This window comes from Spinacia oleracea, chromosome 6, assembly GCF_020520425.1.
Source record: "Spinacia oleracea cultivar Varoflay chromosome 6, BTI_SOV_V1, whole genome shotgun sequence".
In the NCBI taxonomy this organism is placed as follows: domain Eukaryota; kingdom Viridiplantae; phylum Streptophyta; class Magnoliopsida; order Caryophyllales; family Amaranthaceae; genus Spinacia; species Spinacia oleracea.
Window position 1 is genome coordinate 75357120 of NC_079492.1, and position 13999 is coordinate 75371118.

General features: G+C 39.3%; 2 protein-coding genes across 3 annotated transcripts; one reads left to right on the forward strand and one right to left on the reverse strand.

Annotated features, from left to right (window-relative positions):
• Positions 1 to 3118: 3118 nt before the first annotated feature.
• On the forward strand, positions 3119 to 3712 carry LOC130463269 (uncharacterized). The gene is made up of 2 exons (XM_056832352.1): positions 3119 to 3509; positions 3558 to 3712. Exons 1-2 carry the CDS (start codon positions 3119 to 3121, stop codon positions 3710 to 3712), a joined length of 546 nt encoding a protein of 181 aa, XP_056688330.1.
• A 2753-nt stretch (positions 3713 to 6465) lies between these two features.
• Positions 6466 to 10590, reverse strand: LOC110775786 (E3 ubiquitin-protein ligase CIP8). Of its 2 annotated transcripts, none has more exons than XM_021980381.2 (2): positions 9325 to 10590; positions 6466 to 6859 (listed from the first exon to the last, which is right to left on the reverse strand). In XM_021980381.2, exon 1 carries the CDS (start codon positions 10446 to 10448, stop codon positions 9354 to 9356), a length of 1095 nt encoding a protein of 364 aa, XP_021836073.1. In that variant the 5' UTR covers positions 10449 to 10590; the 3' UTR covers positions 6466 to 6859; positions 9325 to 9353. The 2 variants fall into 2 exon arrangements, with proteins under 2 accessions (XP_021836073.1, XP_021836074.1); XM_021980382.2 differs by having other exon boundaries at positions 6466 to 6856; positions 9325 to 10577.
• Between the last annotated feature and the right edge of the window lie 3409 nt (positions 10591 to 13999).

Genomic DNA, 13999 nt, shown 5'->3' on the forward strand with positions numbered 1-13999 from the left:
TGAAAGTTGGATCATAACACAAAAAAGTTACTATTTTTTCGTACAATCCTAGACATCAATATCAAAGAGTTCCCCGTCGAAAAAATATCAAAGAGTTGTGTACATCCATGATTATAATGGATGAATTTATGATTATATTAGTTTTGGCGCCAAATTTGATTTAAATTAAATGTGTCCAAAAAATTTTTTGGTAACGAGTTTATTCGAAGTTGTGTTTGTATTAATTTCGCACCCCCATTTCGAAATTCCTAGATCCGCCACCGACGCCAGCACCAGTAAAAAGTCTTACATCATTTGGCGCCGTTTATGGGGAGGTACGGTAGCATGGAAAACTGACTTTCAATCTGTATGAACGAGCATAGTAGTGACTCTAGAGAGAGGCGTCCACGAGAAAGGAACCTGTTCAGAACAATCTTCACGCTGATACAGAAGAGGTCAATCGTCTTGCCAATGTCGGGCACACACCACGTCCCTAAGGCCGAAGTAATTAGTGAAGAGGATCCTGGCGCAGGACTACCTCCTCCTGGGGGACACCTCAGTCCAAGTGTCCGAGATGCGGTGTTAGACAAGAACCTGGATCTACTTGTCTTAGTAGGGACGCTGCGGGAAATCCTTAGACGGATTTCAACAATAGATGAATCAGACCTTTCAACAACAAATGAGCACCACGCTAGAGGAAGTGATCCGGAGGAATATGCTAATATATAACACAGATATTGAAAGGAAGACCCCTGGTGGATGTGTCGTCCAAAACTCAAACGTCATTCGTGGCATCAATCGGATAAATAGGTTGTCGCTGAGAACAAATGTTTGGAGGGCAGGAGAGAGCTCAAGGCCGATGGAAAATTTACTTGTTAGCCCCACCACAGAACGATTAAATCAAGAGAAAAACAAATGTCTCCTACTTTTCCCTCGACGAGAAAATATCACACTACCTTATATACACGCATTAAGAGAGATTTTCTTGGTTGTCCAGCAATCACTGTCCAGTCAGGCGGCAGGAAAATTATGAGGCTGAGCCAGAATTATCAGATACCGGTTCCACTCCTATCATGGAGGTTCGTCCCTTTAACTTCTATAAGAGGTCAGAGCCGAGTAACTCCTCCTAGATTATGTCTCCTCGGGGGAGGAATGTCAAGCTATCGGTAACCTACTTATCACATCCAGCAAGGAGTGAAAACTTGACACTCAGTTAGATGAACACCCCCTTTTGTGAGGCTGATACGGTCATGAATGAAGAAGTCTTGATAGGTCATGATCTTTTGATCATAATTGGAACCAAAGCTTACTTGGGTTCGATGGCTCATTGTGTGTGTATGGTTTCCTGGATTGGGTTCGTTTAATCAAGGTTGCACGTTACAATTGATCAAGGCTGCAAGTTTATTTCTTTTGTTTAATTCAAGTTAATATGGGGACAAGATATTTAATACCACATTTAGTTTCATTCCTTTTATAGCTTTTACTTTCTTTCAGCAAGAGGAGTCTTTTGAGCTGTTTGTAACGCCAGTTATGGATGATTGCTTGGGCTTACTTTATTTCATTAAGCGGGGTCTTTTTAGCTAGTTGTAACGCCAGTTATGTCTTTTTACTTGGGTTATTTATATCCATTTTTATCTTGAGAAATAGTCAATCAATCATTCACAAACAAACACTTGTTTTCAGCATTGCTTTGAATTGTTGCATATAATTCAGTCTTATCATTGTTCAGGACGCGATTCCTAACCGTAGCCTTGATTGTGAGTCAATAGGTCTTGGCTTACAGTCGTGATTGTCGACCTACAGGTCTAGCTTGCCAATCTACTATCTGTGTTCGTATTTCCGCTGTCAATTTGTATCATGTGTGTTAGCAGAGCTTCGACTCGTGATCTTAACGGGCAAAGATGGATTTTGACGATCTTGATTTTCTACAGAACCTCCGTGAGTCCTTGAGGAACGTCCAAGAGGGAGGACCTTGTAGGCCGCCAAGAAGTGGTGAACCACCACGGGTTGTGGATGAATTTAAAATAACAGAACTTCATGAGTTTGTTGGTGGGACAGATCCAGAGGTTTATTTGGAGTGGGAACGCAAGATCGATCGAATGTTTGATTTCAAAAACCTTGAGGATGAGAAGCGATGTAGATAGGAGATACTGAAACTAGGACGAGTAGCCTCATTATGGTTTGAAGGACTGAAGGCCAAACAAACTCGTGCCGAAAAAGAGAAAATTGCGTCTTGGGAGTCCTTGAAAAGTAAGCTCAGAAAAGGTAAATGCCAACAACTCATAGGATAAATACTTATCGTAAAATTGTTGAGTTGAGGCAAGGGAAATTGAGAGTGGGCCAGTATATTGATGAGTTTGAAAAGTTGTCTTTGATGGGTGAAATGGATGAAATAGAGGAACAGAAAATGTCACAATTTCTACGTGTTCTGAACTTCAATATTGCTAATACGGTTGAACTATATCCTTATTTTGACTTTGATACACTTTGTGGGCTGTGTTTGAAACTAGAGACCCAAGAAAAACCAAATATGGGGGAGGGCCGAGTTCGGATTATGGTAAGGCCTAACCTTGTCTAAAACCGAGTCTACCTCAAAATTAACCGCATCCCCTACCCCGTAGGCTCTAGTAATCCCACGGCTGCCCCAAAATTAGTTCGACTGAGGAAACGAGTCTGTCCAGGGTTCGATAAGTGTCCAGGGTTTGGGCATTATCAAAATACGTGTCCAAATAAGCGAGTAGTAACCTTGAGGGAAGCCATTGAGTACCGTGAGGAGTTGTTTAAGGAAGAGAGAAGGTTGGGTGACATCTTTGTGTTTGATGAGGGAAAAAATGATGGTGGAAGGGTTTTAGGCTCCATTGTATAATACGACCCTAGTTCTTAGAACTCTACAGAACCAGATCGTATCCACTGATTCGGACCAGCGAGACCAATTATTTCATACTAAATGTCAAGTCAAGGATAAATGGTGTAGTGTACAGTGATTATTGTTGGAGGGAGTTGCACTAATGTTGCTTCCAATGAGATGGTGTCGAAACTTGGTTTAGTCACTGCGGTTCATCCTAAGCCATACGCACTCCATTGACTCGATGATGGCAATAGTGTGAAGGTGTCGAAACAGGTGAGGGTTGGACTAACTATGAGTTCTTATGTGGATGAAATTTTGTGTGACGTTATTCCCATGGATGCTTGTCATATATTGTTAGGGCTTTCTTGGAAATTCGATAGGGATGTCGTACACAAGGGAAGAAGCAATGAATATGAGTTGAGGGACAAGGGCAAGAAAATCATGTTGAAACCAATCTCTTCACAGGCGGTTCGATCCATGAGTACTAAAGAGAAAAAGAGACCGAATCTTACCATGTTAGCTAGCGAACGGGAGATTGAGCAGAACCTTGATCACGGAGAAGAAGTGTATTTTCTCGTAGCCAAAGAAGATTCAACAAAGGACCAGACTTCGAGGGAGGACATCCCCATTAACGAGTTACTGTTTGAGTACAAATATGTGTTTCCCGATGACTTACCACCAGGTTTGCCTCCTATTCGCGGTATTGAACATCAAATTGATCTTGTTCTAGGAGCCTCACTGCATTATAAGGCTGCCTATCGCTGTAATCCAGAGGAAACCAAGGAATTACATAAGAAAATTGATGAACTTGTGAGTCGGGGTTATGTTCGTGAAAGCTTGAGTCCATGTGTTGTACCCGTTTTTCTTGTACCTAAGAAGGACTGAACGTGGCGAATGTGTGTTGATAGTAGGGTTGTGAATAATATTACCATTGAGTATCGCTTCTCGATTTCGAGGCTTGATGATATGTTAGAATTATGAATTAACTTCATCACGAGAGTCTTCACCACTTCGAATTATGAACCCAAGTTGATTCCTGATGCACAAAGGGTAATTCGGATAATTTTTTTTTATTTTTATTTTTTGAAGGATAAGTTCAACAAATACGAGTTTATTTTTTGACGGAGTGTTTTAATTGTGATATATCTTGTTATTAATAAATTTTGCATTTGAGGAGATTGTGTTTTAATTTGTGGGATCATTACATGTATAATGACATCGGAATACATACTATTTATTAACTTCATTAGCTATCGTATCTTATATAAAATTTTAGGTAGCACACTATGATGTGTTGATGCCCCCGTTAAATTGGTTACTTGATTACCCTTAGCTAAACCCGTGTTCGAACCTACATGGTTGTTGAAAAAGAATATATTTTTGCCCTATTCAATTGTTTTATATTATTCTAAAGAGTATTTTTTTTTATACAATATCTACAACCAAAACACATTTAGGAGTATCGTCTATACAATTTCTAGAATCAAAAAACATAACTTAATCAAACAGGTTTATTGCTATACAAAAGCTTCAACATTGTCACTTCCAATTCATCATCTCCAGTTTCGTAGAAAGACGGACATTAGTTACAGTCATTGCAATATTAACTATCTTTTCCAGCCATTGCGATAGGTCAAGCTTTTGTCACTTCTAATTCATCATTTCCAGTACATCGCAACTGAAACACTATAATAAATATGATTGAAACTCTCTTAGTAATTTCATCAAACAGGTTATATGCATCACTGAATCCATGGAAGTTCTTTTAATGGCTGACTTTTAAATGCTTCGGAAAAAAAAATATAACTCATTTAGATAGTTATGGCATTCGAAAATGGGAGAATGAGAAATAGAAATAGAAATTCATAGGGTGGGAAAAATAAATCACATACTTTGCAGTAGATTTAGCAATATAAACCAGAAAAAATGTCTCTTTGCAGTTCTCTTATTATAAGTGGAGGTGAAAGATAAAAATTTGAGGTGAAGAAGTATTTGGCGCAAAGATGAAAATGAGTATTTTGGTGCAATTAATTCCTGCTCAAGTGAACAGCAAGGCGCAAATATCTGAAAATATTTGCCGCCCAAAAAAAACATTTCAGAAAGCTTTTCCCTCTCTTTTTTTAGTGGGATTTGTGAGGTGGCATTGTGTAATTGGTGGTGTGCAAGTTACCTTTGCACACCAAGTGTATTCCTAGCATTTTCCCTACATTTCTTACGGAATTCGAAAGCATTAGTGTACTAGAAAACAAAATAAAGAAATGACGGTTTTTCCAACAAGATTCCTATAGCAAATTAGCAATTGTTAACCTAAGTCGTATTCTATATTGAAGGAATCATTATTGTAATAATTGAGTACATAATGTTTTCATATTAACATTAAGAAATAGGTTAAGTTGAAGTAACCTAGGACTTGGGTGTTTATTTTTCATACTTGAACATTCCAGCCGTTAAGAAATAGGTTTAGTTAGTTGTGAGAAGAAGATAACTATGGCTAATGGCTAGCTTAAACGTGTTAAATAAACGTTAACGTCATAAAAATCGAAGACTATGTGTCTATGTTAATGCGTATCACAGATTCACAGTATCACCAAATAAATGTTGAATTAATAAGGTGATGTTCTGACTTGTTTGATGATTGATAATTCTGTGTTGCAACATTGCAGTAACTTCTCCTTGGTGCAATAAGCATACTGGTCCTTGTGCCAAAGAGCATCAACCATTTTCGACTATTTTAAAAAGCCAGCCTAGTTGAAGTTAGAACTCATTTCTGGGCAACAAACATGAGGCTAGTCGTCTGGTTTGAGCGGGACTGATTTTTATTTTTCTGTGTATTTGGTCTGCGTTTGACATGATAGTCTCGAATGTGCTATCTTTATCGGAAAAGACACAGAAATGACTATTGTACAAATGTTGCTTACAGACGTTTGATCTGCATCTCAAACTATTGGGGTTTCAATATTATAATTTTGTTAATTTTCTAGTAGTTCAATGTAGTTATCTCGTCATGGGCGTCTAAGTTTTGGCATTAATTCCAATTTGTGTATATCGGGTCGTTCCCCTTTCAAGCTATTGGTTTCATATCCGATTTGTGTGTGCCTAGTTTGATAGAATAGTCTCAACGTGCTATTTTATATTGGAAAATACCCCAGTTAAGTAGAAATTCCCATGAAAAGTTCCTTCTATCATTGCTAATCAACCGACTTTAGAAAATTCACATACAATTGCATGGGAATTTTTACTTCCTACGTTTACCAAACGAACCCTATTACAGATTGTAAAATACGAGACCTGACTCAATTTTTTGAAAAATACGAGCCTTGATTAAAACGATGTCTATATTTCCTCAAAAACTCGAAAGCTGCTTTCCTAGAGAACTTACATCAGCGCGAATATTTCTGTGAAACGCATTATTCAAGACAATGAACGCTGGTAAAAATCAGCAGTGCAAAACTGAATGAAAATTTCCAGGTGATGCAGAGTGCAAAACAGCAAATTCTCTGAACCTAACCCACGGGGAAGCTATTGCAATTCGAAGTGTCATAACTCATATAACAAGTACATGACACTCCTCAACTTCCGAGACAACTCCTATACCAAAATACCAATGCTTCTGTGCATCAGCCATCAGAGACGCAACATTTATGAACTTGCCAAAGTAATACGGAGTAGATTTAGATTCTAAAAATATACAAGGGCTCAAAAGAACCTCAACATGGTACCCCATCCAAGACTAAAATTCTGATGCTCCAAACTGAGGGAGGAGGGGAAGGGAAGAGGGAAGAAACAAAAGAAATGCTTCAAGCCTGTTACAACACAATTATACAGGAGAACATAATGACCAAATGAGATTCTTCAGTTGCTTTATTCATTATCAATCAAACAGAGGGGCATACCTTGCCATAACCTTCGGACCTATTTAGAAGAAACCCAAAAAGGAAAGGTGGCTTCAATTGGTGTTTGCGGCTCACCTCAGTATCATCATATGCTGTTGTTGATTGACATCATCGATTAAATGGATCTTTGGATAAACTGCTGAATATATGATCAAATTTCAACAGTTTTACAACCAGAATAAAAAACAGGACTGGAAATACATGATGGCAATTGGCATTACCCACTTCAGAAATACAGAAATTCACGAGTACCACAACTAATACAAGAACATATATATTGGAAATAATTGTAGAAACAGAGAACCCGTTTAAGCTTTTTCTGCTTACGTAATGAAATCACAAAGAATGTTTCCCCTACCAAAAGTGGGAAAGAAAAATACCATGCATTAAGAGTGTAAGAGTCTCCCCTACCAAAATACCCATAGAAAAAATTATTGAGCCCTCCTAAGTCTACAGAATCCTGCATGAATCTATGAAATAAAAGGACAACCAAATCCCAGAGGCTGCGCAGCTGATTGCATTTCTGACTCAAAAATTAAATAGTTAAATAAAGTATGGATTATTAACAATATTGTAGCGAATAAGCCCATCCCATAAACAGAGTACTCAACTCATAGACCTTAGGCTACAGAGCAATGCATATAATGCTCACACAGCTGCTATGTGTGTATTGTGTCGACAGATCAAGTTTTTTAGTTAACTCGCAATAACTGTAGCCACAATTCACTCGAGAAAAATCATTTTTCATGAATATGGTGATTCTAAAATCTAAATCCTGGAACCCATAGTTGCAAATCCCATTGAAATCATAAGATGTCAACATAATCAGTATTAGGTAAATATATACCGGAAGTTTTATTAAAAAGTAAAGAGGAAAATTCAAGCCTCGGCGTATGAATATTCTGACAAACATGATCTGTATACAATGCCAACTAATTAGGTTAACGATCTTCCACAATTTCAAAATTTTCAACTGATGACCCACCACTTGCAATGAAGTTATGCAATCACAATAATATGGAAGGCATCAATGCCTCAGCTCACAACAGACATGTAGACACAGTAATGAAACACACCACATAAAAACTCAGAGTTAAGTTGTTTCAGAAATCCAGCCATTTCAAGCAATTTCAATATAATGAAGCCAAGTAGCAAACTTCTTATTCTGCAAGATTCAAGACTGCAATATAAAGCAGAAGTTGACACAACCAATATATAGTCTTTGTTTGGAAGTAAAGATCGCGAACATCTATATCTGCTGAGAGTCGCTACCTCAGTGAGATACATACAGGATAGTTAATGACTTAACGGCAGTCCTGTATAGAGTACCCAGATCGCCCCCTCTCCCCCAGGCCCCCACACACGCACCAGAGAAATAACCCTCTCTTGAAGAAAAAGAAATCACGGCAATCAACCCCTATTCCCCGTAATAGCAGCATGCTGACAGGATAATGCTACAATTAGAAGAAGAAAAAAATTGAAACAGGTCAACCCTGATTACAACCATCTCATGTTTAAACATTCAAAGGTAACATTTTCACAGTCCTCGTTGGAAAATCCTCCTACATAAACACCTAAGTGGCCAGCAGGCAACTCTATTGACTAGGTCCAATTTTGTTCCCAAAACCATCATAAGTGAAAACGCCTAATTTTTCTGTGCAAAACCACCTAGCATGGCCCAGCCTGCTAACCAGCCAATCTTTCCTTGGCAAGTACATGTCTATATTCACCTAACCATGTGAAAAGGCTCATCACAACATATCAATAGTACTTCACCTGAATCTGTTGAAAATTTAGAGCTACGTCGCAAAACTCAGCAAATACTGTTATTTGCTTAACATGATATAAAATGTCTCAACAGATTGATAGAAACACTCCAGCTTGCGAAACTATTGTTTATACAGAACTACAACCCTCTTTTTCACCCCCGAAATGGTTAAAGCTTACTGTAATAAGTCCCAACAAGCAATAATAAATTCAAGAAATAGATCTATCTAACACGTTGTTGAACGAGCAGATGTGCTAATAATAGTTCACAGTTCTTACTCGTAGCTTTAGTAGGTCTATTTAACAAGTTAAGGTTTCACTTTTGAGGTAACAAAAAATGCAACCAATGTCCCAAATCAGACTATAACCCGAGTATTCGAAAGCATAATGTACTTTAATCTCACATTAATCAATAAACTAGCACGACAAAATGTATGAAAACCAGGAAATCAATTGATTACATTATCAGTGTTTAATGAACAACGAATACAAATGACGCTACACAACCAACTATAATGAATTTCCAACTTCGCTTAATGTGGATGTAAGAAATTTTGACCCATCATAAATCACTAGAAAAATGGTGAGAAAATTTACTTTCTTTATTCACTATTATAGAAAATTCTACTAGGTATATCATCAGACAAGGAAGACAGCACTAACATAAAAGAAACATAAATGAACATATTTACATTGACAAACATTTTGAATCAAAGCACAAAATGTCTTCATACAATGACAACAACAAAGCCAACAAACTAAAATGCAAAGAAAAACAAAACCAAGAAATTCTACAATTTCGTGAAATGGAGAGAGCTAATTAATCAATAAGCTCACCTCTTTCTTTTTCTCTTCTTCCGTTCATTTCAAACTGAATTCCCACCAGCAGACCCTGATGAACTACCAGGAAACCTCTTCTTCTTATCCTCCTCATACTCAGCATCATCCGTTGGCAACTCAAAACGACACACCGGACACGAATTCCTGGCAGCAAGCCATGGCACAATGCAATCGCCGTGATAGCCATGTCCACAAGGCATTTCCTTCACCGCCTCCCCAACATTAACTCCATCTTTGCATATTGCACACACATAACTCTCATCCACTGACTTGATCTCCACTACTTTCAAACTCTCCACTGCCAATTTTGAAGCTGGCGGCGCTCCTCTCCTCCCCTCTGCATCCGCCAAATTCTGCAACAATGCCTCGTACTCCGCCGCATCAACATAATCTCCAGGGTTTCCGATATACCGATCTGTAGTCTCCGGCAATTCGAAACGAAATTCAATTGAATTGTCCTCTAATCCCATGAGTATCTCAGCCCAATCCAAGATCCTGTTTCTTCCTTCACTTCGAGCACGGTTAGCGAAGTCGCGGAGGCGCAGACGAAGGACATCTCGCCGCCGCCGCCGAATATCCTCTTCTCTCTCCTCTTCATCATCATCAGACTGTCCTTCAATCTCAACACTCCTCACATCGTCATCGTCTTCGTCTTCCTCTTCGTCATCCTCATCTTCGCGGTGGATATTGTGGTTATTTCCTTCTTCATCTTCATCCCAGCCGTCGATTTCAATGCGGAGGAAGTCGGATTCGTCCGCCGGCGAAGGATCGGCGGAGTTGAGAGGTCTAGGTGGTGGCGGCGGGGGTGGAGGTGGAGGAGCATCATCTTCACGCGCTACCTGAGCAAGGAGGCGGAGAACTTGAAGGAACTGGCTTCCGAGGGTAGGCTCGTCGGATATTCCAATATGCTCAGAGGGAGGAGAGAGAATGGCGGCGGTAGAAGTTGGAGATACGGCGGGGATCGACTCAACAAACCCGAACTTACACTCGTTGCAGATGACGTCATCAGTTTGACCCGGTTGAGTCTCGACGGCAACGCGCTTGTCACAGTGGTAGCACCAATACTGCGCCGCCGCCGCCGATGGTGGTGACAACGGCGGTGAAGGAGACTCGGCGGCCATTTTGTGTTTTAGGAGGGGAGGGGAGGAGAGAGAAATGAGATAACAAAAAAGAAGGGGGAAGAGAGAGAAAGGCGAGACGCTGGGGAAAGGGGAAAGGGGAAAGGGGAAAGAACTGGAGATTAGATTAGTTATTGGTACATGGGATTTGGGACTTTCCTCCACAAATTTTCTTTTATTGTAATTTTAATTTTATCTGAGGGATTATCTGGTGTTTCGCAGTGCGTGTGATTACTGTGGTAATTAGTGGACCTCTACGCCATGAGGATGTGGAGGCGGCTATATGTGATGTAAAGTCATTAAACGGTTGTATTTTAAAAAGACATACACTTTTTTAAAAGGTCGACTTTTTTAAAAGGTCGTATTTTAGAAAGAGATACACTTTTTTTTTTCTTTTGACATGTTTTGGTTCTCACTTCCAATTATATTAACATTTCTCTTTTTTTGTGGTTTCATACTTATACTATGTGTCGGTCAAAGTGTATCTCTTTTTAAAAAATACGGATGGAGTATTTTTAAAGAAAATGGTATTTCCTCTCTACTGTTATCCCATTCTCTTTCTACTTTTTTCTCCGTCTCTCTCTACTTTTTTTTTCTCCTTCTCTCTATACTTTTTTCCTCCTTCACTCTCTTTTTATTTATTTTTAATTGTTTTTTTGTCATTTACTTCTTGTCCTTTTCCTATCGCCTTTATCCCTATTTGTCTTTCTGCATCTATTATGTAATTGACATACATAACAGTATGTCGCTACGCCTCCTTCGGGTTTCTTCTGTTTTAACCGAAAACATTTTTACAATTTTTTTTTTTTTATGAAAACTAGTTTTTAAGGGAAAATACAAATATTAGTGTTTTTTTAATTGTTTATGTATGCGAAGTACAAACATTTAAATAATTATTTTTTCGTTTATTATGTTGGGAAGGTTACTACGTACTCCCTCTGTCCCTTTCTATTTGCTCAAATTTTTTTTTAGGTCGTCCCTAAAAAATTATCCATTATTATAAAAGTGTTGGAATTTAATGCTAATATAATTAACAAAGCGGAAAGCGGAAAACATCCCCAGTCTAGAATCTCATTCAAAAAGTATTGATAAAGCGAATACATACATTTGATGCGTGTACTCCCACTTGTCTCACGAACGAGAAATCCACTTGTAGTTCCTCTACAATCGTCCACTGACACGTTCAGATCTGTCTTGAGTATGTTGTCTTAGAACTTCCACAAGGTATTTGGCTTTTGAAAATTATCAATCTTAGAGGCACACAGAGAATTAGAATTCTTGTGTCTCTAGGGTTAGATTGATGTATTGAATGTAGTATGGAATACATAGTGCATAGGTTATTAGAATAACCCTAAGGAGAGATATAAGCTAACCAACCAAAGCACAAAGGCAATGGCCGACCAACAAGAGCACAACCCACAACGCGTATGCGCGTTGGGCCTTGGGCCGCGCCATGCAGCGATGTGGTTGTTGCTGCTTCTTGCCTTGCTTGTCGCACAACCCGCACACACACACACAACCGCAAGGACAATGGCATGCGCGTTGTTGTGTTTTCGCTGCTATTTTGTTACTGCCCCTATGGGCACAGCGCTTGCTCGCTTGGGCTCGTGGGCTAACAACTTGCTCGTTCCCTTTTCGTCTTCCGTCTAATGCCTTACGACTAACATTTATCATATAGTACTGACGATCAAATGTCGTACGATATGATTATTCGTCCGGTTCCAGCCTACGAAATATATGCAATAGGATATACGATTCCGATCCAACGTCTTATCGTATGTTTATGTTTTCCAAACTAAATTCCTATATAGCCATTAAATGAATTTCGATTCATTTAATCCGGCGATCTGTTTTATGTCATTGGTGTGACCTTGTAGGTTCAGTCAAGAGTAAGCTATGAGCCTAATAAGGATTAGAACTCATTGCTCCAGTTAGCTGATCTGATCACTTGATCTTACTGCATTAATTATTCGTAATTAATCTAAACCTTAGTATTAGACTAATGCACCTTGGGTGAAGGACGAATTTCCTTCAGTCTCCCACTTGCCCTTTAGACAAGTGTGCATTCGCATTCCTTTGTCTCTTAGTGTTACTTGTTGAACATAAGGTAAGATCCAAGACATCCTTATTAGGTCCGGAAGTGTTTCTCGAATTACTGAGTTCAATTGTTCAAACTTTTACAGAAGGTTAAGCCTTAACATTCAGAGCACGACCATGCTCAAAGTCTAACTCTCCAAGAGGTCTTGTTACACAACAACATCATATCCTATCTAAGATAAGAGTGAAGGAAATAATGCCCTTGGTCCAAGTATGCATTCTATGTTAAGTCTAATAAATGCGGTTCAGTATTAATTAACAAGTTAATAATTCAGTGAGATCAAGTGAGCTGAATGCCTAGCTAGAGGCCGCTTCAGTTCAAGTGGAATTAATGATATTAATCCACAGCTTACTCTTGACTGAACCCGTAGGGTCACACAAATAGTACGTAAACGGATCAAGTATTTAATGGCATTAAATACTCCATCTATGAATATTCGGAACCGACGGATCTTGGTTTCAGTGGGAGCTAAGATCGTCACAGGCAAGAAATGAATACTCCGGAAACGATGATATTGCCAGAAATGGAAATATGGATCGTATCGGAAATATGAATATTATCCAAGTCGTAGATGTTGCCGGAAACGGAAACATGGTACGTATCGGAAAATATTATTGGAAATGGAAATATTACCAGAATCGGAAATATTGCCGGAAACGGAAATATTGTCAGAATCGGAAATATTGCCGGAATCGGAAAATAATTCCGGAAACGGAAATATTAAATATTTGTTCGAAACGGAAATTAATTCCGGAATCGGAAATATTAAATATTGTTCGTATCGGAAATAGATTCCGGAAATGGAAATTTAATCGGAAGCGTATCGTACGAATTAGCATCGGACGAGGCTTGCCGGACGAAGGCCCAGCACGAAGCCGGGGCCATCGCCCAGCAAGCATGCGCGCCACAAGCCCAGCCAAGGCAGCGGCCAGGCCTACCGCAAGGCAGGCCCAGCGCGCGCCAAGGGCCACGGCTGCGTGGGCCTTGCTGCGTGGGCTGCAGCTCGCACGCATGGGCAGTCCTTGTGGCTGCCGTGTGTGTGTGAGTTTGTGCTCATGCGTGATTCCTGAATCTGCAAGAGTCAGTGTATGATTAAATGTCTATTCCTAATTGGATAAATTAATTAAATAGAATTCATGTAGGATTCTAATTTCATTTAATTCGCATCCTACTAGGATTACGATTCCTTTTCCATAACTCTATAAATAAAGGCCTAGGGGTCATAATTTATACACAAGTTTCAAAGTATTCAAAAGTGAGTTTTTTGAGAGAAAATTAAAACACACATCTTGCTCAAAAGTGCCGAAATTTTCTAGTACCTTAAGGGCGATTCTAGTTGGTCAATCTTAAGGCGGATCCGGACGTGCTGTGGACTATCTACGGAGGGACGACACTTGGAGTCCTAAAAGACTTGTTCTTGTTCGGTTCGGGCGCAGCTAGGGAGGGCACGCAACAA

What these genes read in the sequence shown, in the direction of transcription:
- LOC130463269 (XM_056832352.1), top strand. Translation starts at nt 3,119, where the DNA reads ATGAGTTCTTATGTGGATGAAATTTTGTGTGACGTTATTCCCATGGAT. An exon ending in TCCCGATGACTTACCACCAG is followed by an intron (nt 3,510 to 3,557) that starts GTTTGCCTCCTA and finishes ATCTTGTTCTAG; the next exon opens with GAGCCTCACTGCATTATAAG.
- LOC110775786 (XM_021980381.2), bottom strand. Translation starts at nt 10,448, where the DNA reads ATGGCCGCCGAGTCTCCTTCACCGCCGTTGTCACCACCATCGGCGGCG.